The sequence below is a fragment of the Pinus tabuliformis genome, chromosome 9, assembly GCF_031772625.1.
Source record: "Pinus tabuliformis cultivar Carrire ecotype Pingquan chromosome 9, CPIR1, whole genome shotgun sequence".
NCBI classification, from domain to species: Eukaryota; Viridiplantae; Streptophyta; class Pinopsida; order Pinales; family Pinaceae; genus Pinus; species Pinus tabuliformis.
The window spans coordinates 870,295,857-870,323,310 of record NC_142307.1 but is presented as its reverse complement, the minus strand read 5'-3'; the positions used below and the strand labels follow the sequence as shown (position 1 = coordinate 870,323,310).

At 38.8% G+C, this 27,454-nt stretch overlaps 1 protein-coding gene across 2 annotated transcripts in view; it reads right to left on the bottom strand.

Moving 5' to 3' along the window:
* LOC149151548 (DNA polymerase eta-like) overlaps positions 1-27,454 on the bottom strand; it is a 492,067-nt gene that overhangs the window by 296,076 nt on the left and 168,537 nt on the right. For both annotated transcript variants that reach the window (XM_089439884.1, XM_089439885.1), the window contains exon 3: positions 12,503-12,585. In XM_089439884.1, coding sequence (XP_089296010.1) covers positions 12,503-12,585 — 83 coding nt within the window. The remainder of the gene's footprint in view (positions 1-12,502; positions 12,586-27,454) is intronic.

Genomic DNA, 27,454 nt, shown 5'->3' with positions numbered 1-27,454 from the left:
TTTTGGCGGTAGTGGTTGAGTCCTAATTTTTTGGGACATTGGTTCTTGTCCCGGGTCGAAGTGGGACACATTGTGTTCATTGTGCACTTTCTCTCTCTAATTCTCTCTTACTCTCCTCATGGCAACAAGCAGTATTGTATTGCCTAAACTTGTTGGCACAAACTATTTTTATTGGAGCAAACGTATGCAACCTATATTCATCACTAAAGATTTATGGGAACTTGTAACTGATGGATACACTATGCCTTCTCCTGATGAATTCAAAGCATTAAGTGATGATGAAAAGAAATCTCTTAAGGAACTTATTAAGAAAGATAATGAAGCACTTTCACTTATAGGCAGCGCTCTTGAAGAATCTATATTTCCAAGAATCAGTGGTGCAATATCATCTAAAGAAGCATGGGATATCTTAAAAAACACATATGAAGGTGTTGTTGTAGCTAAACTGCAAACATTAAGGAGGAATTTTGAAAATGCCCATATGCAAAGTAATGAATCCATTCATGATTACATCACAAAAATGAAAGATCTTGTCAATCAGATGAGGTAATTAGGTGAAGATGTCCCAGAAAGAAGGCTAATTGAAAAGATTTTAAGAAGTGTTCTGCCTAAGTTTCAGATGGTCACTACCAGTATTATGGTCTCCAAAGATTTAAATACCATGAAAATTGATGAATTGAGTGGATTCTTGTGAACTGTTGAAGAGAAAAAACCATCTGAGCAAGTAGAACATGCCTTTTCTGCAAAGCATAGAGGAATAGGAAGGAATAGGAAAGAATGACACCTAGAAAAGCCAGTATCTAAAAGAAAGCTATCCATTTTGGCATACCAAGCCTGAGGGGCTTGCTTGAGACCATAAAGGGATTTCTTAAGCCGACATAAAAGGCTGGAGTCTGTGTGTATAAAGCCAAGAGGTTGTTCCATATAGACTTCTTCATGCAAGTCCCCATGCAAGAAGGCAGATTTAACATCCATCTGATAGACTTCCCATTTGAAAGAGGCAGCAAGGGAAAGAACAAGGCGGATAGAGTTCATTTTGGCAACAGGGGAGAAGGTTTCAGTATAGTCAATGCCTTCAACTTGTGAAAAAACCTTAGCAACAAGACGAGCTTTATGTTTATCAACTTTTCCATCTGGTCCATACTTGGTTCTGTAAACCCATTTGCATCTAACAAGTTTTCGTCCCTTTGGAAGAGGAACAAGATCCCATGTATCATTTGCCAATAATGAACGATATTCTTCATTCATAGCTGCGTCCCAATATGGATGGCTTGAAGCTTCTGCAAAGGTGTCAGGATCATAATTCGCTAGAGCTTGAGCCAGTAAAGAAGAGGCTCTATCAAACTGAGAACGAGTGCGACGTTGATCTATAGGATCACCTGCAAGAGCACCTGCTGCATCCTGAGTAGCGCAGACCCATTTTGGAAGCTGAGGAGCTGAAGGAGGATCCCAAGAAGGTGGGGGAGGCTTTTCATCCTCGCTATTATCATCTGAAGAAGAAATATTTTCAGAAGCAGAAGGGATAGAGAGAGGTGGCACATTCGTCGAACTAGGCTCGTAGGCCGATATATTTGCAGTAAACTTTACATCTCTTCTAATGATAACATTTTTGGATTTAGGTGAAAGAAGTCTATATCCTTTGACATCTTCAAAATATCCAACAAAAATACATTTTTCACTCTTAGGTTTTAAACTTTATGTTTCTCATCTGGAATATGGGCCCATGCTTCACTTCCAAAAACATGAAAGTGACTTACATCTGGTTTAATTGAACTCCATGCTTCTTCTGGAGTGATATTCTTTAAAACGTAGGAGTGTGATTTACTATGTAATTTGCACAGTTAATTGCTTCTGCCCAAAAATTAAGACTAAGTCCTTTACATTGAAGCATACAATTAGCCATTTCCTTTATACACCATTTTGTTGTGGAGTATATGGAACAGTATGTTGCATTTTAATTCCATGCTTAGTGCAAAAGTTGATGAATTTGTTGTTAACATATTCTCCACCATTATCAGATCTTAGCTTAAGAATTTGATGTCCAGATTGTTTTTCAACAAAGGCCTTAAAGGCCACGAACATGTTAAATACTTCACTCTTGAGTTTTAAGAAGTATACCCAAGTGCGTCTGGAGAAATCATCAATGAAAGTTAAGAAATATTGTAGCCAGAGAATGAAACAACAGTAAGTGGACCACATAAATCACTATGCACAAGCTATAAAGGGGTTAAGGCGTGCCAAGAGACACGTTTTTCAAAACTATCTCGATGATATTTTCCGAGTACATCCGGAACAAACACCATCTCTACAAGATACCATAGGAAGACCTGTCACCATATTTTCTTCACATAGATTTTGAAGGGAGCGATAGTGTAAATGACCAAATCGTTCATGCCAAAGTTTGCTCACTTCATCATTATGAGCAACAAATACCGAGGGAAGAGTTGATGACCCAAAGTTGTTAAACTTATACAACCTTGTCGAATCATCAGCAATGCCAGTAGCTAAAATCTTTTTAGGATCTCTTAAGTCCTTAATTACAACTTTGTGAGGTGAAAATTCAACGGTTTTACCTTCACCTGAATGAGTTATCTGATATACAGATAGAAGGTTGCAGGATAAGGTTGGAACACATAATACATCATTAAATTGACCATTGTCTACATGAACAGTTCCAATCCCCACAACACTAAGAGATCTATCATCACCAACATATATATTTTTGGTGTTATAATCATTTAAAGAAGAAAACATGGCTTTGTTTTTGGCCATGTGATAAGAAGCTCCAAAATCAATGAGCCACTCATGAGAATGAGAACAAGAAGATACATTTAGTGCATAACCAGACCGAGATGCTTGACAACCACATGCAGAACGTGTTATTCCTGAAGATGAAGTTGAAGTTGACGAGTGCTCCAAATGGATGTTATGCTTCTTCATTGTTTCTTCCAAGGCTTCCATCTTCTTAAAGCATTTGGATACTATGTGGCCATCTCGATTACAAAAGTTGCAATGTCTATCAATCTTCTTCCCTTTGTTTTTATTTTCCTTATCATTTTGTTGAATTGATTTTTTATTTTGAGACTGAAATTACTTAGGACACTTGTTTGGTTTAGGACCATTTTTTTTAGGATACTGCTTCTTAGGATTCTTTGAATTTGGTTGTTGCTAGGCAGATAAGGTTTTCTTAGAAGAGTTTCCAAGATTAAGAAGACCAAGATGTAAGAGTTTTTCTTGTTCTCTTATTAAAGAATCACAAAAGGCATCAAAAGAGAAGGCTTCTTGTCTTGTCCTTGAGAAATAAATGCTTCTCTAAAAGAATGGAAGGTGGAAACAAACACAGAGTAGGCTTGTCCCAACTTAGTAAGAATGGAATAGATAAGGCTACCATTTTCTTTCTTAACCGTAACACCTTCCAAGAGAAGTCTAAGGGTCTTGAACTTGGACAAAAAATCTTCAATCGAAGAAAAATTATTGGGGTCCAACATAAGCAACTCATTTTTGAGTTGATGGGCTCTAATTTCATTTTTAATTCCAAAGACTTTAGTGAGTTGTTTCACTGCTTCATTAGGGATATCAAGTTCTGCAATATGGAATCTAAGCTCTGGAGAAATAGACATCCCTATCAACCCACGTGCTTGATCTTGCCTATTTTCCCATTTGGCTGCCTTATCTTCATCTTTAGGTTTAGTTTCTTAGCATGAGGCTATTCTGTAAAGACCTTTACTTCTAAGTAAATCCATAATGTAGGACCACCATTGGAAGTAGTTTGTGTTGTCAAGAATAACTTGGCATGGACTTTCCATTTTAACAGAAACTGAAGCTGTAGATGCTGAAACTAAGTATTCCAATGGAAAGATCTCGAAAAATTAGGCCGATTCAAAAAAAACGGCTCTGAAAACAATTTCCAGATGAAGAAGTTATAGCTTTTTAAATAAAAGATGTTGAGGATGCCGACGAAGTGCGTGAATGTGCAAAAGTGAATGGTAATGTTATATTTAAAAAAAAAAAAAAAAATCCCTCCCCCCTTTCCAAACTTAATCTAATTGCTCACTTTAAAAAAAAAATTATGTGACCCACTTTTATAAATAAGTGAAAGTCACCTTTACAATGATACTATATGAGCTACCCATTAAATTGTAACTTAAATAAAAGATAAAGAGACTTTAGAATTATAAGTGACTCACTTTTTATAATGGGTGAGAACACTTTTACATAAAGTAACTTTAAAACATAAGTTACATGTGCTTTTTGAAAAAGTAACTCAACAAAAAGAAATACTTAAACTCAAGACCTCTATTCTCATAAAGTAACTTTGGACCAAGTGAGCTAGTTTAAAATGTTAGTAATTTTTGGAAAAGAGGAAGGGTTTTTTTTTAGTCACTGAAGCTTTGAGGTGCGTGCTTACTTGAAAAAACCCTTTTTGCCTACAAAACAAAAAACCACACAACCCAACACAGACATACAAAAAAAAACAAACCTTATGGCTTGAAGTTAGCTTTTGCCAAAAACTCAATATTTTCCTCAATGTTTCTGATTTTCCGAGATCACACTAAGATGTGGCAGAAAAGAGCATACGCATGAGAAAAATCCTTCCTTTCTGTTTCTGGTTTGTCCAAATCGCACAGAATCGCGGGGCAAAGAGCATATGTAGAAATGAAAGGTATAGATCTTGTAATAAAAAACTAAGAGATAAATAAACCGAAATAAATAGAGAGATAAATAATTAAAACTGCAATTAAAGACTGTATACTTCCATATCTTAAAAATGACATAGCTAGGGCTACTAGAAACCTTTTCGCGTGAAATGAAAGGGGTTCCTCACTGGAATAGATGCTCCTAACACAATAGAGCAGTCCTCTCGGCTCGAAAGCAGTTAGAAACAGTAGATATAAGGAACGACAGTCGCATGCACTTGTACAAGCTTCGGATTCGGATCACCAACAGATGCGACCCTCAAATAGCTCTGATACCATGTAGGAATTTACAGGGCAAGTTCCTCAGATAGAACACCAAAGGACACTACTCACAAACAGATCAAAAATCAATACACCAGTATTCTTGACGTGGTTAAAACCCTCAAAGAAGGAAACAGTCCACGACTTGAGCCAACGCAGCCACTCCAGGGAATTTATTAATAAAAGAAATAAAATTTACATAAGCTTCTCTCATGAACGGTCACCCTACAAATGACCCTCCTGCTCTTTAAATAGAGATCATGGACCAATCGAGTGTTAAGCCACGGATCAAGTGTCAGTGATACCGAGAAGAGAATGAACCGTCAGATTACTTCATGTCTAGAACATATCGTAATTGTCGGATTGTAAGTTACAAAAGTACATAATAAAGAAACACACTTTACCTAACTCTACACTAGACCAAGTTATACTTAACTATTTCCTATGTGTCGGAATATCGTAACAAAATGAATTTTTGAAGTTGACAAGTAATTATTGGTTTTCAAGTCTTGTAGGTTTGAATTAAGATTTGGCCAATAGATGTGTCTCTTCACTAATTAATGGAGCCCTTTGTTGTGTATAAATAAAGGGTGAAGGCAAGTCATTTTATCATTCATTGTGCAACACACATAGCCAACAAGAGCTTGTTCGAGGGAGGATAATTTATGTTTTAGCCGCAGCAAGTGGAGGTCAAGAACAGCGAGGCAAGGAGACTATCTTTGGGTCATTTCAGAGGGCCGAGGAGCTATTAGGAGGGTCGAGTTTGTTGTAAGGGAGGCCAAGGTACCTCCCTAGAAGGCCTTGGCAAAGGAAGATTGTTTGAAGGGTTGTTTGAGGTGGTTCTTGAGTTCAGAAGCCTTGGGAAAGGCTATGAAGGTAGTTGTGGGTAGGCCGCAAGACCTACCTCATTGTTTGAGGGCAAGGTAGGGTATAAAACACATAGCCAACAAGAGCTCGCTGGAGGGAGGATAATTTATGTTTTAGCCGCAACAAGTGGAGGTCAAGAACAGTGAGGCAAGGAGACTATCTTTGGGTCATTTCAAAGGTTCGAGGAGTTGTTAGAAGGGCCGAGTTTGTTGTAAGGGAGGTCGAGGTACCTCCCTAGAAGACCGAGGTAGAGGAAGATTGTTTTAAGGGTTGTTTGAGGTGGTTCTTGGGTGGAGAAGCCTTGGGAGAGGCAGCAAAGGTTGTTGTGGGTAGGCCGCAAGACCTACCTCACTGTTTGAGGGCAGCATAGGGTATATTGAAGGTTGTTCATGCCCAGAACAACAGCAAACCAAGTGAAGACCTCTCCAAGGGTGGGAACCATCAAGGAGGGTTGTTTGGGTGACTGTTTAGGAGTTGTTGCAGCATCTCATGATGCCCTAACCAGTCACAGTCACAACAGCAATATTGCAGACTTGAAACAACAATGTGATGTGTGTTGGATCCTAGTTTGAGGATCAGTCTTGGATCATTTATAGGGCAGCCTGTGGAAGTCAAAGAGGAGGGGCAGACCTCATGGTTAGATGCCCTAAACCAGTGACAGTTTCCACAGTGATTGGGCAACAGCTTGGATCAATTTGATGGGCCACTTGAGGAGGCCTTAGGAGTTGTTTGGAGGAGCCCACGTGGACTGTTGGGAAGCCTACCAAGCAGCCAAAATGACAACAGGCACATCAGAAGAGAGTCAAGAGGACAGCAGCAATAAGTGTTGCAGATATTCCCTTGGATGATGAGTTGATGGTGTCCTAGGTGAAGGACATATTGATGTGCCCAAATTTGTGCAATAGCTCCTCTATTGCAGAGCAAAGGGCGGATTGGTGGATTCTGTGGGTAGCCATGTGTAAGGGTCTCCTAGGTGTGGGGATGCCCTAACTAGAAGTAGATGCTACAGCATGGACTTGGTCTCTCATGGGCTGTTGGAGGGCACCGTGAGAGAAGACCAAGTGTGGACGATATTGCGCACTTATGGTTTGCTAGAGGCCAACGTGATAGTTTCCAAGTTGGAGCTCGGTGAGCAACACCTTGATGGACAAAGGTAGTTGCGAGAGAGGTAGTTGATGAGCTCTGATCAACCAGGCGCAGATTGAGTAGCCCGAGACTTGTGTGTGGAGAAGGGATTCTTCAGCAGATGATGGGTAGTCCTCCTAGCCTGTGTTCATTGTGGGAGATGGACATCTTGCAATGATAGGTGGCAACCCTTCATACCCTATGTTGGTCTTCAACGATGCAACGCAGGAAGACCATAGTGCGTTGAAGTCCCTGAGTAGCTGAGGAGCAACAGTGGGCAGTTGAGAGTTGTTCACAAGTGGAGCTATGAACAACTCGACAAGAGTCTCGACACGTTGTGGCCTTGATGGACGAAGGCACAACTAGAGAGCAGATTGGATAGTCAAGATTCAATGGCCAGATGGACTTGGAGCATTGACAGAGGCAGGAGCTGCAGATCGGGAGCCGGAGGACTGGGCAGGTACAGGATACGACCAAGAGGAGCTGAGAGAGCATGCCACAACCAGATGGTCAAAGTATCTTGTTGAGGGCAGATTGGTCGTCGATGGACTGACACCAAGCCCCACTTAGTACAGGAGCCCTAGACTGTTGTATTATATGTTGTTTAATATAATGAAGTTGGGTTGGAAATTGTAAAAAGTTATCTATTTTCTGTGCATGTGTGATTTACTACTATTTATATTCCGTTGTGCAAAGTAGTATCGTTAATATTCTTGGTTTGGTAGTGTCAGAGATTTTAAGATTCTATCCTAGACCCAAGGTCGTGGAAATTCAACACACACTCTGCGTAACAAAGCTTCGATTTAGGAAACAAGATGCATATAATTTACAGCAACAATAAATTCAATCATATGGCACCTTTGTCATCGCAGCTACAAGTATGTCCACGCGCATCCAGTCTCACACAACTATAGGTGCCCTGATCCATGCTTAACAATCCATAGGATATGATTGCATAAAAGCATGTCACCCTTAAGGATCAACATGCTCAGGTTCGATTATGAACATGGTCTTAGGATCCAACCTGATCGCACCACAGCGACATCACCCCAACGATTTGATTATAGTCAGTGCGCACACCAAATTGCACTCTACATTTGTATGTAGACTTCATTGCTTGAAGCGCACCTCCATACACATTCCACGCTCTAGCCTTACTCATCGCATAGGAATATCACACTTTGTTCACAAACCTTATGCTACAGGGATATCCATTAGATAAATAGCATTTACTTGGTCAATGCAACAACGCATTCGCACTCTTTTGACCCAAATCTCTCGTTGTATATAATTTCAACATGTACACTTTCATGCTCATTATCAAAGATATACTAGCTTCGGATCACGCCTAAATATGATTATCTCATTTTGGCAATCAAGGAAAGACACGCCCAAAAGGTGATGGATCTCGACCTGCTAGCAAGAATATCCATGATTTTAATTGATTCTAGTTGTTGTTAGCAAGTGATTTGGCCTTCACGAAGAATAAACAATTTCAGCTGAACACATCCACTGAAAACTACAACCTAGCTGAATTTTGACTGTGGCTCTGACCCTTCACCCGCAACCAATTAACGTCCTGTGAATTGGCAGTGAAATCTAGTTACGAATTTGTGTTGATGACTCACGCAAAGTGTGGTTGTCCAGACATTGTTTGAGGGTGGTGTGCTCATGGGTCACCTGCAACACATTTCAAAACAACACATAGCAGATGGGGTGCACTTGGATTAAGTTACAAGCGTGCAAATTGATTCTCCATATATGCCATGACATTACACAGCAGCTTCTCAATCTACATTTCACGTGGTTTAGTCAAGGATTCTTTCCCCAATTTCGCCAATAAAAAGGATTTCACAATCTAGTCCTTTAATTAGTTCCTGCTGCAACGAACCTGACACTTCACAAATTTGGGAGCAAGGCAAATTAGCTCATTTGTTGACAAATTGTGGTGCGACACTTTTCTTGCTTCAATGGCCCTGCCAAAATGTGTGGCCTCTCAGAAAAAAGAAAAGTTCCCCCCTTTCATGTTATACACAACTTGCGCACGAACCAGACCACCAACAACGCACGACACAACGATTTACATACATCGTCAACTAATCGATGCTTTATGATCCACTCATGCACAACACTTTTCAACGATCAATTTAACCCACAATTTCTTTAACAACTGCGCATAGCATAATATCTACATATTTGTGCCACGCCCTAAATCAAGCAATATCGTAAACGAAGCCCATTACACTAGTGTGCAATTTCCTTCTTAGAGACCACACACACAGAAGAAATCTGGAACAATTCGGCCATTGAAACAATTGGCTCAACCTCTTAATAAAATTAATCTTCACCCTGTATGAAATAAGTTCTCTCGCTCTCAATAATGCAGAGCTCTCAACCTCCATATGAATGGCAACGCTTCAACCTCGAGTATAAGTATACTTCGCAAATACTAAAAGATAACTCTATATTCAATAAATTGATGCTACAAGGAAATGATCTTTGGCAAATAGAGATTAAACCCTAGATCACCTACAAAACAATATTTTGGCAATTTGTTTCTCTTGGGCACTTCCAAGACAAAAAAATCCCACGATGTCGTCATGAAATCAATCTATAATAAAACCCTCAAGCTCGCAAGAAAAGCCAGCTCTCATACCACTGTAATATGCCGAAATTACAATTTTACTTTAATAAAAATTTAACCATAAATTTCTCCTAACAATAGCAGAGCAAGCACCATGAAATTACGGTTGAATGAAATAGATTTACAACATGGAACTCAGAAACACACAAGAAATACTACAAACCACCGTTATTAATAATGATATAATAGATTAGTACAATAGCTAGAATTAGCTGAGAGAAAGATGGCCACTAGATAATCTTCTACAAGCTGAACCTGGCATCCAAAATACTATAGATGACAATGACGCCCAAGTTGAGAATATGGATGATCCTCACTTCAACTTCAGATTTGTTGCAGATCTGATCTCTAGCTGTTGCCATTAAAGCTCTGTGAGATTCCTAGATGGAATCTCCTCAAGGCTGTTGGATTTTCATCCAACACACAATAGGAAACCCGAGGGTTTCTGTCATGGGGCTTAGTTGAAGCTGGCAACTCTGTTCTCCAACGCTCACTACAACAATGCTCAACCAAACCAAGATATCCCCAAATGGCCTATTCCTCCTTTTATAGATCTGATGGATCCTTCCAGAAGCCTTTATTTTATTATTGACCTTTTTCTCCATTTAGCTCTTTTCCCTCCTTTTATTTAATTAAGTGACAAATTAAAGTCACTTTTTAATCCAAGAAAATGGTGAGTTAGGGACCATCCTTTCTCTAGCCACTAAAATCCACTTTTCACCATCCCATCCTGTTGATCTTCTCGTTTTGGTTCCAACGAGCTATTACACTAAGGTGTTTCGTTAAATATACCTCCCATAATGACACCTTGAGCATAATTAATTTAAACAGACTCAATAATAACCCTGTTTTACAGGAACTATCAAAATGCAACGGAACCAAAAGTGAATTGTGCAAGAGTGTACCTGATAATTAAATACGTCAAGCAAACACCATTCAGCCACATAAAAGTCCTCAAAACCCCTCAGGGACCCCCGATGACATAATCCTGGTCCTGTGACTAGCCCATCACGTACCTTGGAAATCCATCCTAGTTGTGCTATAAAGGAAACTGAAAATGGAGATATTACAAGCTAGAAAAGGCTTGTTTTTCTGAAAGGACTTATGGAATCAAGACACCTAATAGTCACACAAGTGGACTCTAAACCACACTCAACAGTTATTTTATGTTGACAAGGTTGTTTTATTGTGTCTTTGTTGTATCATACCAAAAATTGTTTATATAAAATATCAATGCCTAGGCAAGGCTCGATATGGAGGCATTGTTGATGGAGGATTGGGATGCCTATTTAGTATTTATACCAATGAGACTAAGGATCATTTAAGAGCTAGTTAGGCACTCATCCAACCTTAGTATTTGCTTAAATAAGTTGGGGCCTTATATATTTGATGATACAATCACTAATGAGGTGACAGGCCACTTCAAAGGTTCATGCTTCCTTAAAACATAAATTTTGTACATGGTTGTTGCTTCATCAAGGATCAATTGAAAAGAGCTGGTTGCACAAATTTGGTCTTATGAATTTCACATGTCTGCTATGTGGTAAGGATGAGAGAATTCAGCATGTTTTTTGGAAATGTCAAACTATTGGAGTTTTTTGGGCATGGTTTCATGCAAATTCCATTCCTTCTTGGTAGCCTTGCTCTCAGGGAAAGGGGCCCTCGTAGGGGACACTTAAATGGTCAGTGTCAACATTAAAATTTGGCATTTCAGTTCAATTGGTTGCAATCAGATTTCTATGGGAAACATAGTTGTCAAGTTACACTCAATGAGGATTCTCAGCCTTTAGGATATTTGAGGAACTTTAGGCAAGAGTTGGCTTTGTTTTTGAGAGTTACCTTTAGTTCATTCTATCATGATATTGAGTCCCTCCCTATGGAGGCGACGGCTCATATGTTGGTGTTTGTAGCTTTTGTGGATCAAAGAGTTACCTAACACCCTTTTTGTCTGATGTTCTTACCATCTCGAATCTCAATGTATTTATTTGTCCTCCAAAATAATATATGAATAATTTTAAAAAAATTGAAAATTTATGTAAACATCTTTAAAAATTAAAAATAAAATAAAATGAAAAAGTGATGCAATAAATAAATTTGTTCCATAAAATTTCCTCATCATAAAGTCATAGTCAAATAAAAGGTACAAGGTAATTCTTTACACTATATGTTACTTGCCTTTTCACCGGAGATTAAAAGTTCATAAGATTGAAATGGCTGAATGATCCATCAAGCTTTTGTGGCCCTTCAATTTATTTTCACCTAATTAGGCATTTTAAACCATCTTTACAACATTCGAAAATGCCATTAAAGTCAGCCTTGTTGTTGGCATTGATACCAACAAGCAATCTTGCCTCGAGAAAATCTGATTTACAGTAGTTTAAAAACTGCAAGTTTACCACTTGTAGATATCATATTACTTATTTTACCACTCAATAATATTGGCATCTCAATTATCAACCTCCTACAACAAACATTCGCAATTAATAGCATAACCAGTCTCAAATAGGTACAATCTTCATTCAAGTATTAAAATTGATAAATTACAACTACTTGGCCTTGCATGAAAACAACGTCGAATTGAAAGGGTCATTTCAACCCATACCTGAAATCCTAAAAATGTTATTGTGCATAACCCAATGTTCTACGTAATAACACCCTTGCTTTACCAAACAACCAAAACCTCTTAATTTGCTTTTACCAAAACCAAGATGGAAATCCTCTACTTATATCTTCAAATGGAACCAATGTTTGAAGCATAGAATAAGGAAGAGTATATAACTAACAGTATAACTTTTATCCAATGCATATGAATTACGGGTCTACCTCAATGTCTATCCTCAAAAGAATAATAACAATATACAAAAAATGAACCATGAGCATAATTTTTTCCAATAAATCTCCAACCAACCTTCTCCTTGCTTCTTCAATTGACACCATCTTTGACACACCGCATTGACGAGCCACATAGTTGCATGTAACCACTAAAAACTTCTGAAAAACAAAGAAGAACAAAATTGAACAATTGGGAAAAACCTGAGGATTTCACACATTATTTTGTAAGTCGACTAAAAGCTTATTAATGATTCTAAGCATTGCACCCAAGTATGACATGCTTTGACAAATGCATGTCACTTGAGCAATAAGTATATATGTAGTAAGAAGATATATGAAGCTATATGTTAACATGATCATGAATCAAACCAAAGCATTTATAAGAATGATGAATGGAAACAATACAAAGTTGTTTTTTATATATATTGAGAAAAAATACATTCAAAACAATCAGAAAATTTACACGAGCAGGTCAAAACTACCTTTGCAACTTGTCAGTAGAAATGAAAAATCTATTGTACTTATAGTGTCCAAGTTTGGAATATGGAGCCCTAGGGCCTACATGATAAACAAAATTAAAAGCTTAGATTTATTTCTTGAAGTTCTTATAAAGGAAACTGTCCCTAATTTAGACAGCCATTTTAACAACCGTAACTGATCAAGAAAAGAATTAAATTACCTTAGAACATGATTACATACATAAGTTTATGACTGTCTATGTTATAATGTCAATGGTAATCCAATATGAACTTTGAATATCAGATTCAGCAATGGTTTTATCTATATCTTATTGAAATATGGATTGTGGTAGCACAATGTGATCTTTTTAACGGCAATGTTGATTGAATATGTGTGTAAAACCATTACTTCATTAAATTTTGAGTTTCTCCAGTTTCTCCAGAGTCTAAGTTGTTTCAAATTAAACTTGTAGTTTGATTTGGAGTATGATTGGAGACCCAATTCCACTAAATCGATTTCTCTCAGTTTTCAAACATCTGATTTACATGACCTAGTAATAAGTAATTTAGCTTAATATAGTCAACTTTCCAATAAATGATCATTTACACCAAGACTGAATATCCAACAAGCACATGCTATGGGGCTCCGCAATGATAACATCAACTAGTCAATTGTAATGATGTTTGTTAATTTGGCAGCTCAGGGATAAATTCCCTCCATTGGACAATCTTCCTCATCCAGAGAAGCCCCAAATTGCCCTTGGAAGAATTTAATTTAGTTAAGGAAAAATGTATTTTTAAAGTGAAAACCCACAATGTCACAAAAGTCCAAGTCAGCCTAGAAGACAAATTAGCCCTCCTCCATACAAGTCAAGGCACATCACTTTGGAATATCACATCAAGCATCTCTCTCTTCTCTCTATTGGTTCATACCTCTGAAATATTGCAGGGTTCTCTTCACACATGCGAACGAGGAGTCTCTCTTTTCTAGTGACTGAGTTTTACTGCTGTTTGGGAAACTTTGACCAGCATTGACCAGCAATGTCTTGGCACCTTTTGACTTGGTTTGACCAGATTTGTATCTGTTTGAGGAGGCTGCATTTATTGGCACAAAAACCAAGGATTTCTGGGCACATTGACCACAGGACTTTACCCTGCGTTGACCGCATACCAGCTGAAGCTTTGACAGCAGATTCTCTCTCTCTTTTCACAGTGTGTTTTGAAACTGTCTTGATGACTTTGACCAGCATTGGAGGCTGAATACTGACTCTTGACCGAGCTCTTGGAGGGAATTTTGACCATTGACTTGTGGACTGGTTAAGGCACATTTGACTGCTGCTGACTTTGACAGAATTGCAGACTTTGACTTTGACCAGATTTGACTATTGGCTCATCATTTGAATGTTGGTTGGTTGACTTCGTTGATAGTCAAAGGATTGACTTTGACTCTTGGTTGATGAATTTGGAACATTGTACTCTTTGCTCAACATTTTAAACTCATAAGAAGAAGGATTTGAAAGGGTTTTCACCCTTGTGGGGTTTTTCCCAAGTCTTTGACCAATCTTGGTCTCTCTTGTTATTGCTCTTGATTGTCTTCTATTGTACATTGCATTTACTATTCTACCTACAATTGCTATTTATTACTGGAAGATTCAATTGACTGCTAATTGAAGTTAAAAATTGGGCTAAACTGATTGTAACAGCATAGGACAGTGGGAAATTAACATGGTATCCAAGCCAAGGTGAAGACAAGCCCAAAAGGAACAAGAGACTAAAGCGATCATCTTTGGAAGGAGCTCATCTAATTTTGACATGTCCCTTCTCAAACACATTTGTAACAGGGTGCTGCTACACAATTTTTGCACAATTTTGGCTAAGGAAGAAAACCCATCATTTTCGACTTAGGGATTTGGGAGGCAATTCGACTTAATTCGGTTGCTAGTGGAATGTGGGGGCCACCCACATGGGAATTCGAATTGGACCATTCGAATAGCTTGGAGGGAAAGTTGAATAGGTAGATGGAAGGGCCCAGCCCAAGGAGTTATAAGGAGGGAGCAGCTCTCATTTTTGGATTCATTCATACATCTTGCAAACAAAATCACTTGACTGTTCACTCCACTGTTTAGCTGAGTCAACCGGCTGTTCATCCACGAATCTCTCAAGTGGGAGATTCAACCTCTACTTCGGGGGGCCATTCGTGCCCGCCCTAGAGAGGTGGTTCTACAAGGATTTCAGGAATTCCAGGGCAGTGACATAACACCACCAACCAGCGCAGAGCAGGGAGTGCATATTTCTAGGCAGCCAGAGAATATGCAGAGGGAGATAGAGGCCAACAGAGATCAGAGTGTTTGCCGGAGAATTAGAGATCTGAGATAGCAGCAACAGACTAGCATTCTTGCTGAGTTTCACAGCCAACAGAGCTAGCCAGCAGTTTGAATTACTGGGCTAGGGGGCAGTGCAAAGGTCACTCAGCGGTTTTTCGTGGAGCTTAGGAGCAGGCTAAGTAACCTGACACGTGGATTCCGGATCTGTCAGATACGGGGATTCGAGTGTCAGATTCAGACACATTGACCCCCCGGAACAGGACACGTTTGGATACATTATATATTATTTTATTAAAATAATATATATGTCTATATCTATATCTATATCTATATATATATATATAGATAGATAGATAGATAGATATAGATATAGATATCTTAAAAATTAGATATTTCTTACACAAATTCTCATTCATGATACAAATTCATTGATTTCAAACATAGATCTTCATCTAGATGTAAGCTTTACTATTTACAAAATAAGTTAGTAACATTATAACATGCATAGTACATACAAAATTCAAATACAATTGTAATTTGTGACATGTCACATAAATGATAAATGATAAATTCTAAATTCATAATACATATTCAATTCATCAATGATCCAATAGGAGAAAGGCAAGATAGTAAGATAAAGACACTGACAGTTGTAGTTTTCTCATTCATCAAAATCAAAATGTGTTACATAGGTAGTGCAATGCCAATGGGAAATAGAAATAGAAAAAACAAAACAACTATAAGCATACAAGCCTCAAGGCATATAAACATCACTATGACCAAGTCAAAGCTACCGTTTCTCTCCCGGAGCATTGATAATGTAACAATTGCATGGGAACATGTTGTAACTACATAGCATAAATAGTGAATTATTTAGAACAACCTTCATTGATAGAAATATCAAAACATTCACATCAATACAAAAGTGCCACTATTTCTAACACCACCAGCAAAGACAAATATCAAATTTCAAACTGAAAGCAATGTTTAGCAAACTTCAACTGCAAATAACCTACTTCTGAAGTGTTTAATATTCAAAACTCTAAAATTACACCTGAATGCTTCAACAGGACACTTATACTATCAACTGTAGTAGTAAATATTTCATTACATGAAACTATTCAAAGCAATGAAATAATTAACAACAAAAATCATTCCAGTCACTGCAAACTAGGTTCTTGTAGCTTAATTAACAATGATACATTACATATGTGTTTCCTTCTTAAAAACCAAATAGGAAGGGCAAAGCCATGTCAAACCTTGATCACAGAGAACTTGAGGCTAAAACAACAATTAGAAGAACACATGACTGAAGAACATTTTTAAAATGACAATACCCATGAGAACAAAGTAATTCGCTATGAAGATTAGGATAAGATCAAACCAACAAAGTTAGAAATTGGTAGAGGAACCCATAAAGTTGAATGGGAAAAAAGAAGTTTAGAATGTAATGAGCAAATGAGTGTTAACTAAATGGCACATCAAGAAGTTGCATAAAATATGTGAACACTAGATGCAGAAATACCCTTTGCTCCTTGCTCCAAACCCTTCAGAGCAAACCCACAACAAACCTATTGCAAAAAAGAGAAGAGAAAATGATAAAAAGAACAACAAAGTCGCCCTTTTTATGCTGCGCAAGTCACTTTTTCTGGATTTGTGTCTGGAAATCAAGACACGATGTGTCTGATAGAGACACAATCCAGATTCGATCGTGTCCCAATACGGACACGACGTGTCCCGATTTCCAGACATGAATTGGCATGAATCGTGTCCGATTCGCCGGATTCGGAACACATCGGCCTATTTCAACAAATCCGATTTCAGAGGGAGCAGGTGTCTTAGGCCAAGAGCTCACCCGGGAAGTCAGGGATTGGATAGCAAGGGTTAGCCTGGCACTTTGGGGGCATTTCTAGGAGGATTTATAGGCAATTTCTAGCAAGCCGAGTTTTGCAATTGCCACTGAGGTTGGGCTCCAAGGGGGTTGAATTTCAGAAGTCTAAACTAGCCAAATCCTTTCTAGATTTTTTTGGGTTTTACTGGGTTTTCCGAATATAAATTTCATAATTTTCTGAGCACTGGAGGTGGGGTTTTAAGCTGTATCTTTGCAGCAGATAGTGTAGAATTGCTAGGGATTGAATAGTGCCTTTGGGGGTCGATTTTGGGAAGTCCAAATCGGGCCAAACCATTTTTGGGTTTTTGTGGGTTTTGGACAAGGAGTCCGAGCTTAAAAGCATATAAATTTCTGGGCAATTTTAGTGCACTTCCCAGCCATTCCAACTTCAGTTGAGCAGCAATTTTCTGGGCAGCACAGTGCAGATTGGTGCAGCAGCAGGGCAGCCTTCAACTGAGCCATTTTCCCACCTGGGTTTGGTCCTACTTGTCCACTAAGACAAGCCCAGTGCACCATTCCATCACCTATTGGCTTGCAGAAATTAAATAAAATGGCTCAGAAGTTCTCCATTTGTAGTTTTTCTATGGGTGCTTGATGAATATTTCGTTTTTGTCATTTGCTGCGTAAAATATTTGTTATTATCACTTGTATTCGTATTTAGGATCAGTATAGTGGTATTAGAGCATGATCTTGGCCCAGTTGTGGGAAATTAGCCAGAAGATCATGGAAGCTTTGGGCATGAGTGCACAGTGACGGGGGAAACCGGAGACAAACCCATAGCTCAAGGGAAATCCAGTATGCAAAAAATCTGGGGTAGAATTCATTGGGACGATGAGAGGTTGGCCCAGTTGAGGAGGGTTACAAACCAAACCCATCCTCACACTTACAAAAAAAAATTGGAGGTGAGCAGGTCGTGGAGGTGTGCCATCTACATCGTGTGGGGAAAGTTGACCAGATCAGGGCACCAGATCTCCTAAAAAGGAGCAGACAGGACAAAGACAATTAGAGGGTGAGACCAAGGGGCGCTTTTGCTAGTGGAGACCTAGCTTTCGATATCAAGAGCTTGAGGAGGAGGTTGAGCATGATGTTGAGAGCCCACAGAATGGTGAGGAGCACGTCGATATACCCAGTGTGGCGCAGGAGTCACCTTTATTAGAGACCTGTTTGATAGCCCCAGTTGACACCATGATGGAGAGGATAGAGCCTACTCGCATAGAGCCATTTGTTGAGGGGGTGCCATCCCTGGACGAGGTGCCAACAGTTGTTGAGGTATCTAGAGCAGTGACTGAGTTTACCGGTGATAGATGCCCACGACAGTTCCATCAGTTTTAGGCCGACCTTCTAGCATTAAAAAGGAAGGTTGCGTTAGTGCAAGAGGCAATTATGTAGCAAAACAAGGAGTTGGAGGGCATGAGAGCGGTTTGTGCCAAGTCCACGGCCAAACTGACTCACATTGACGAGTAGTTGGATTCCCAACTCGTGCAACTAGAGTGCACATTGGTGCGTGAGAGCAGTCCTCTTCGGGCATACATAGACGGGGCTCCATCATGAACTAGCTCAATTGGTTCACTGCAAAACGTATGTCAAACTGTGCGTTGACTAAGTACATCAACAACCCGATGAGTTTCATGTACAATGTAGCATCTACTCACTCTATTCTGCTAGCGTCCACCTTCCTCCATCACCCTGCCATACTTCCAGTCTGAGGAAATAGTGCATAAGCCCTATGTCCTTCATGTTAAACTCTCTTGCATGATCTTCCTTACAATCATGAATCAAGTTGTCTACTCCAGTCAAGATAAGATCAACATAGAGCACTAGAATGAGCAAAATCCCTCCAACCATGATGTAGTACAGGTTGGCATCCGCCTCACTCTTAGTGAAGCCCAAACACTGAAGGTAGCTATCAATACGAGTGTACCATGCTCTCGGTGCCTGTTTGAGCCCACAAAGAGCTCTCTTCAACAAATAGACATGAGTGTCTCTACTGAAGGTCTCAAACCCCCCTAGTTGCTACACATAAATGTCTTCCTCAACCGCCCCGTTGAGGAATGTTGTTTTCACATCCATTTGGTGGATCTTCCACCCCACCTAAGTTGCAGTGCCTGAATCATCCTGATGGATGAATAACAAGCCATTAGGGAAAACGTCTCATCATAGTCGATGTCCTCAACCTGTGAGAAGCCCTTGGCCACAAACCTAGCCTTGTACTTTTCCACACTACCATCTTCTCCATGCTTCACCTTGTACAACTAGCATGAGCCCACTACTAATTTGCACTTTGGTCGTGGCACAATCTCCCAAACATCGTTCTTCATGATGGAGGAATATTCCTCCACCACGGCATCCCTCCAAACCTACTGAGAGGTTGCCTCCTCATAACAAGAAGGCTTTGTGTCCAACAACTCAGTCATAAAAGCCATATATCGGTGTACCTTTGTTCTGCCTGAACATAGAGCTAGGGATCTAAACTCGCTCCTGGGCCTCCTGAATCCACCTCTCAACCTACTTGGCTCTCTTCCTCCTTGTGCTAGAAGTCACTAACTGAGTGGTTGCCTCCACTTATCTTGGTCTCTCCTCATCCTACAATGAATTCTGGTAATGTTGTTGTGCAGCTCGCTTGACACTTGGTTGAGACCTATGTTGCAGGAAATGTTGGGCAGGGGGTCATTTCCTCAAAGAAACGATATGGAAACGTTGAAACGCATGTGGTACGACCTTGATACACATTTCAGGTCGTACTGGCACGTTTCTCGAGCTTGAAACGTGGCCCAGTACGACGTGAAAAGCATTTCAAGGTCGTATGGTCGTGTTTCCGTCAAAAAACTTTTTTTCTATTTTTTTTCTTTTTTCATTTTTAATATTTTATTGGGTGATTAAAATATTGTGGATGTTTCTAGATGTCTCTCGCAAGTTATAAAAAGTCTCGCCTCATTTTGGGGTAATGAACGACCCAGATTAACTATGAAATTATAATATTTTACAAGGCAATTTTTCATCTAATTTTTGCTTCGGGGGCACTGCCCCTGAACACCCGCTAGGGCGAGGGCTAGGTGGCTGTCACCACCCCCCCTCCCTAGACCCCCATAGCGAGCACTAGTGGGAGTGCAAGTCCCCCCCTCCCCCCCCCCCGTTAGGGACTGGGATCCAAACACGACTGAAACAAAACAATTTGATCACAATGTAAGAATGTATCATGTATGCTTTATGATTGCACAAAATGTTTCTTAAATGTCCTAATATATATATATATATATCATGTTTCCCCATTTCCAAAACTTGGGGGATCACGTTTCGTACCCGTACCCGTTTCAAAAATTTGTACCTGTTTCCCCATATCATGCAACTTAGGTTGAGACTCAATCAATGGATACTAGTTGAGGCCGCTGCTTGGGAGTGAGTAGCTCCTCCTCAGGTACTCCAACCTGTTCTCGCTCCAAGGATTCCCTCACATATTTGTCCTCAAACTTGACATCCTGCCTCATAATTGTCTTCTTGAGTGATGGTATATACACCCTATATGTCTGAGATGTCTCACTCTAACCCACGAAAAAGCCATTTTCAACTATGGGCTCCAGCTTTATCCTGCTCTTTTTGGACACATGGCAGCATTGTTGCAAACATCGGCATCGAGATAAAATCGTCAAGGGTTGAGAAAACCAAAAAATCGTAAAAATCGGGAAAATATCGGTAAAATGTCGACAAACATCAGCAAAATTAAGATACCATAAAAATATCTTTAAAAATCGACAAACGTTAGCTATGCCAAAAAAATCGTGATTTCGAGATAAAATCAGGATGATATCGAGATGTTCGCAACACTACATGGCAATAAACTTTGGTGCCAACGATGCGAAAGTGAGAAGCGGCAGGCTTCTTTCCCGTGAAAGCCTCCTCCAGTGTAACTCGTCCAAGCACTCTGTGTGGACTCTTGTTCTACAAAAATACTGCAATGTTGCATGCCTCTACCCATAAGTGTTGAAATATAGTTGTCATTGATGTCAACACAGGCAACGCTAGAAGATGCCCCACATTTGTTGACCAAAATGACATGGCAAATCATGGTTTCTTGAGTCAATATCACCTTTATTGGATTCTCCTCGTCATGTTGATTTCAATGGTATGTGGCACATCACGAGGACTCTCATGGTTTGAGAGATCTACTTGTTCAAAGATGAAGCCCCACCTTGTGGTCAAAAGCCCCAGACAAATGGATGATGTGGCAATTTATCATTGGCCAAGATCATGAAAGAACTTCACTAGAAAGATTAAACCAAGTAATGTTATGGCAAAAGGTTATTTGTGGAGGGTTTCAAAATTTATTTTAAAATTAAAAGCAAGGGGTTTTGGCTCCAAATAAAATTTAAACTTTAAATATTCCCTCATAAAGGGCAAATTGGCCCCAAAATTTGGCTCCAAATTTAAATTAATTGAAAATTCAAATTTCAAGGATCATTGAGGTCGACTCCCTTCCTAGAAGCTTTTATGGCCTCTATAAAAAGAGAATCATTTGATCTCCAAAGATATGAATTGAACGCTAAACTAAAGAAAGTATGTTCTGAAATCACCTGCAGACTTGAGCAATGAAAACTTGACGAGAAGGCTAATTTTGGAGGGTGTATTGGGTTGTATCTTTGTTAATGGGTTTTCGTTGGGTTCTCATGATTTTTTGCAGTTGGATCTGAAGCAGCCCACTAGAAGCATTGTCTACAAAATTTGTTGGGAATTTCATGACTTTTTGGCCCCTTTGAAGACCAAATCTGAGGCACATCTTGATAGATTGTGAAGCATTCAACCTCTAAGGCAGTTTCTATAAAACTCGACATTGTCTAAGCCTTTAACCAGCGTCAAATCTTATCCATTTGAAGGAATATCTTGGCCCTACTAAGAGGCCTTTTAGCATTGTTCTTGTTGCAGTCAAATTGTCAAAGTTTCGGGGAAGCAGAAGTACAACTTTTTCAACAAGGATCAGATCACATATCAATAGTCCATGTGTCGGTCATCCCATTCTGCAAGTTACATATTGTAAATGTTCTTAGTAAAACCTTGAGTCTATGTAACAACCTAGGTAAGCCTATAACTTGATAACAAATTCTATCCTAGGAGCTTTTTTAACCTCACTGATTACCTGTGTTTTTCGACACGGCTAATCAAAAGAGTTTTTTCCCTCCAACTTAAAACCCTAGGGTGAAATTATTGTCAAATTATCAGGTGAGTCATAGTGTTTTAGTCAACACTGATGTAAAAGTGGTTTGGAAATAATTTAAGCTAATTGGCTTAATTATTGTATTACAAATCACTTGATTGACTAGATCATATTGTGTCACACATGGGTTATGTGTCTTGACTCTTGAGGGTTTAAGACGAATGTATATTCCCTCTTTGAGTCTTGTAAATGAAAACATATGTATTAAAGGGTTGGAAAAATAATTAATCCCCCCATGTGTAAATTAATTAATTTTCTATGTAAATAAATAAATCCTAAGCCAGAAAATTAATTAATTAAAGTCAAATTAAATTGTTTTAGGAAAATAAATTCTCCAAATGGGAAAATTCGTGGGTTTTAAAAAAATCAATTTTTAAAGGTCCTCCACCAAGGGAATATTGTATTTTTCAAGAAAATTTGGACCCTTGGACCTTGGTGGTTAAGTCAAAGTCAAATTTTTGAGGAAATTAGCTCAAAATAATTAATTTTGAACTAATTAAAATGGAATTAAATGATAAATTCGAAAATTCCTCAAAAATAAAAAATCAAGGGCCAAGATTAAAAGATCTTGAAGTGTTTATCAACGACCAAGATTATTTTGACAAGGATCAAAGAAACTAGTCATTATTTTTCCATTTGGAGGATTTATCTATAAATTAGAGAGTCAGTTGAGTCTCTAGTCATCTTGATCTCTGGCTAGAATTGTTGTTGAAGCATTTTGTAAACTATTGTCCCGCTGGAACTATTTTTTCTACTATAATAAAAGACTTTGGGGTGCAACTTGAGGTGTTCTTGTTCATTGATCTGTGGTATGTATTGACTACGGGCTTTCTATTTGGAGTTTTTTATTATTATTTTGAGATAATACATAGTGTTTGCAGGTACTCAATCCTTGGTATCCAAGTTCAAAGACTATGGGCATACGTTACTTTGCTTGGATTTCTAGTATTTCTATGTTGGATTGAATTTTTGCTTAGGTTATAGTGAGCATTAATTTTTCTTAAGTGTTTTAGCCATTCTTTCAAGGAAAAAATATTGAAAATTTTATTTTCTCAAAATTTATTTAAAAACCCATATACAATTTGTAAAATAATTTTGTAATTTTAAGTGTAAATTATTTTTCTAGCTTGGGTTAGGGTTTTAGATCCATTTTGTATATATTTGGGGTTTGAATGTTTTTATTTTCATTTTTTCAGGTTGGATCAAGGAATCAAGTGAGAGAAAAGCTAGATCTAGGCCCTTGAGGGTAAGACCTAATCTCTAGACAATTTTGCAGGGATATTTACTGAAGATTTGATGACAAAATTCAGATATGGAAAAGAGAATTTTTTGAGACAGAGGTTTTCAGTTTTTGGCCTTCTCTTGCCATTTCAACCATCATCCTAGCCCTTCTACCCCCGCAAATTTATCTCCCTAGGCCTTGTTCCCCATTTTCTTCGCCTCTTTTGCCCTAAATTGACCTGAAACCCTAATCTAAAGTTTTAAGGCTAAATACTAGCAGTTTTGCAAGCTTAAGGTCTCAAAATTCACATTTTTCAAGTGGCAGCGTGATCCCAAAATTTCAACGAATTTCAACTGTGGGATCTTCAAGGCCTCAGGCCTAGGGTTTGACCTCTAAACCCTTGTTTTGCTTCAATTTTATTACAGCAGTCAAATCATTAATATCTAAGCCCTAAAATTACGTTTTAAGTAGTCAAAATCAATTAGAATTACAAAATCTAAATTTTCACAAGTTTTGGCCACTTGGGCATCTCTAATTTGACCTGGATCTAACCTTTTAGCTCACTGGAATTCACTGCATAACTATAAAATTCAGGTCTGAAATATTTCTGAAGCATTTACTTGATAAGTATCAAAAAAATTGAATTTTCAGTTTTTTTGGCAAAAACTTATTATTTTTAGACATTTTGGGCATTATCTTCAGTGTTTGCTAGCTTGTTGATCTGTCACTATTTCACTGTTGTAATAAAAATAGCATATCTGCAATTTTCTGAATCTCACACTCAAAGAAGGCTAAAATTTTAAATTTTCAATCTCTGACAAGATTTTACTATTTTTGGAAATATTGGGGATTGTCTTGAGCATTGTCGGGTTGCTGATCTGTCACTAATTTACTGTTGTAATAAATTTATCAATTCTGAAATTTCGGAATCACACTTCCTAAAAACCCTAAAACTTGAAATTTTTTAGTTCTAGTGCATTTTTACTATTTTTGGGCATATAGGCCATCTATTTTTGGCAGTTTTATCTTGCTGATTTGTTTTACTTACTGCTGTAAATTAAGAAATCAGATCTGAAATTTTGCTGAATACATCATCTTAAAGTGAACTAAACAAACTGAATTACATTTGTTGGTCATTAGAATTTCAGTGTTTTATGTGTTGGGCAAGTTTCATTATTTGAAGTGGTTTATGCACTGCTATTACAATATTCATAAGATCTGAACTTTCTAAAGTAGTATTGCTGGTATAAATTGTGAAAAATTTGTGATCAACATCTTGATTGACTATTTTAAGCATTTGGCATCTTGGGTTACTTGGTATCTGTGGAATATTGTTCAAATTTACACTTGATCAGTGCAGGGCAGAACAAGACAAAGCAGAACAGGCAGAATAGAGCAGAGCACGGCAAGGGTCAGGCTGTACAGGGCAGTGCATTTGATGGATGAATAGTAACGACCGATAGACAGATTTCAGATGAAGTTCTCCATGGTTGAGAGGGAGTGTTAAAATTGGCAACCAGGGCAAAAATTCATGTGGGTCATCTTATTCATGGCTGATAATATTATTATTAGATTCCTCTCGTCGAGAGGTGTAGGATTGATATAAAGATCATCCGATTCCGATAAGTATTCATGGAGATATGAATTTATTTTGATTATGGAATTATTATCAAGCCGACCTACAACTCATGTAGGCTCAGAAGCCCAACAGTCGCATCTATTCACCCACCAACGTTGTGTATAAATATAAGAGGATTTTTCCTCATTTGGACTCACTCATCTCATCACATCTCTCTCTCTACTGCGCAGATATGAGTCTCTTCTCTACTGCGCTGAAATGGGTCTCTCTCTCTCACACATGTGAAGCCGGAAGCTGTTGAATTTGAAGCTGCAACTGCAGAAGTAAAGATTGACTTGTGTGGCCTAGAAGATCTCCTCTTTGGAACTACGTTGTAGGTTCATCTGAACCTCCTTTGAAAGCCGCAACTTTTGGTGGTGGAATGAAGTCAATCCGACAAATGGTTTGCAAGATATCGACTGCCCTAGTTTGAAGCCGGAAACTGCTGAAACTGAAGCTGCAACTGCAGAAGCAAAGATTGACTTGCGTGGCCTAGAAGATCTCCTCATCTAAACTGCGTTGTAGGTTCATCTGAACCTCCTCTGGAAGCCAAAACTTTTGGTGGTGGAATGAAATTAATCCGACTGTCGGTTTGTGAGATATGGTCTGCCCTAGTTTGATAATGAAGCCGCTAACGCTGATGCTACTGATCTAGGGTTTGCTACTGCTGATATGAATCAGATTTATTGTACTATTTCTCTCTGCTGAATTATTGAAGATAAAAGAAGATTTGATCAAAGGGTTTCCCCACACATTGTGGGGTTTGTCTCTGGCTAGCCGCCACATCTTGTGTCTCTTGTCTTGGCTTGTTTTCTGTCGATCGTTTAATGTTCTATCTGCACTTTACTTTATGTACATGTGATTGCTAATCGGTGGAATATAATAAGAAAAAGAAGTAAATTGTTATAAGCATAGAACATACCATAACTTAACTTGGTATCAGAGCTGAGGTGAAGACAAAGCCCGAGCAAGAGCAAGAGCAATCATTGAAGAGAAGATTGGCAAGGCTATCCTACAAGAACTATGGGGTCCTCAACACTCTTTCCTGCCGAAGACAAGCTCCGTGAGAAAGCTGACTATCACGGATGGAAGATGTCTATCGATCTAACCCTTGAAGATCAAGGAGTGTTGGACCATGTAAGAGGCAATATTGTTGAGCCTTCATCAAATGCATCTGCTGCTGCCTGGAACAAATGGAAAAATGGAGAAGTCAAAACAAAGAAGATCATCTGGGACTCTATCGACAAGCGCTTGGTGGCCTACATCTCTGATCTAGACACCTCCAAGGAAATCTACGACAGGCTGGTGAGTTTATTTAAAGTTAATGATGCAAATCAAGTTTTGTTTCTTAGAAATAAGTTGAGGGAAATCAAGAAGGGTAAAGATGAAAGTATGCAAGCATACTTCTTAAGAATCACCGAGATCAAGAACAATCTCCTATCTACTGGGGAAACCATTACTAACAGAGAAATGGCGCTCACAACTCTCGGAGGATTGCCATTTGAATGGTATTTGTTCAGGACTACTCTTTTGAACTATAATGTAATTCATGGTTTCGAGGAATTAATGACTAGATGCATTCAAGAAGAAACAAGGGAAGAAGTGCAAGAAATGCCCATGCCTAAAGGTCCTCCTGCTGCCTTTTCTTCTCATGCAAAGAAAAGAAATAATTCCGGGACTAAATCAAAAGGAAAGGTTGGACCTAAGGCTAGAAGAAAATGACGATGTTACATTTGCGATAAAGCAAGTCACTATGTATGAGATCATGAGCATCATGAGGAATGAGATCATGGACATATAGGATAGCATGATGATGATGCACACTCGTTTGAGCAGCATTATGATGGATAAAATCATGGACATGGGCAGCATGATGAAGCATGGTACAGTATGCAGTGGTGCAACTCGAAATCCCTCTGATGGCAATCAAAGGAATGACAAATTCAATAGCAAAGGTAAGAGGAGAGTTAGGAATCAAGGAAGAGGACAAGCATTCAAGAAGGCTAGAAATTCTAGGATGTATTGCACCTGACCTCAAAAGGAACCTAGTGTCCATCTTGGCAATGGAAGACATAGGCTACAGGTAACCTTCAGCAATGGCAAGGTATGTATATGGAAAAATAATGTTAAAGATGGCTTTACTCTTGGGTTTAGTGTTGATTCATTATATCAGGTCGATGGAAGTCCGCTAGGTGTCATGTCTTGTGACACAACTCTTTAGTCCGAACTTTGGCATCGAAGATTTGCCCACCTTCATTACAAAGCTCTACCCGATGTAAGACAGATGGTAACAGGGATGCCCGAATTCC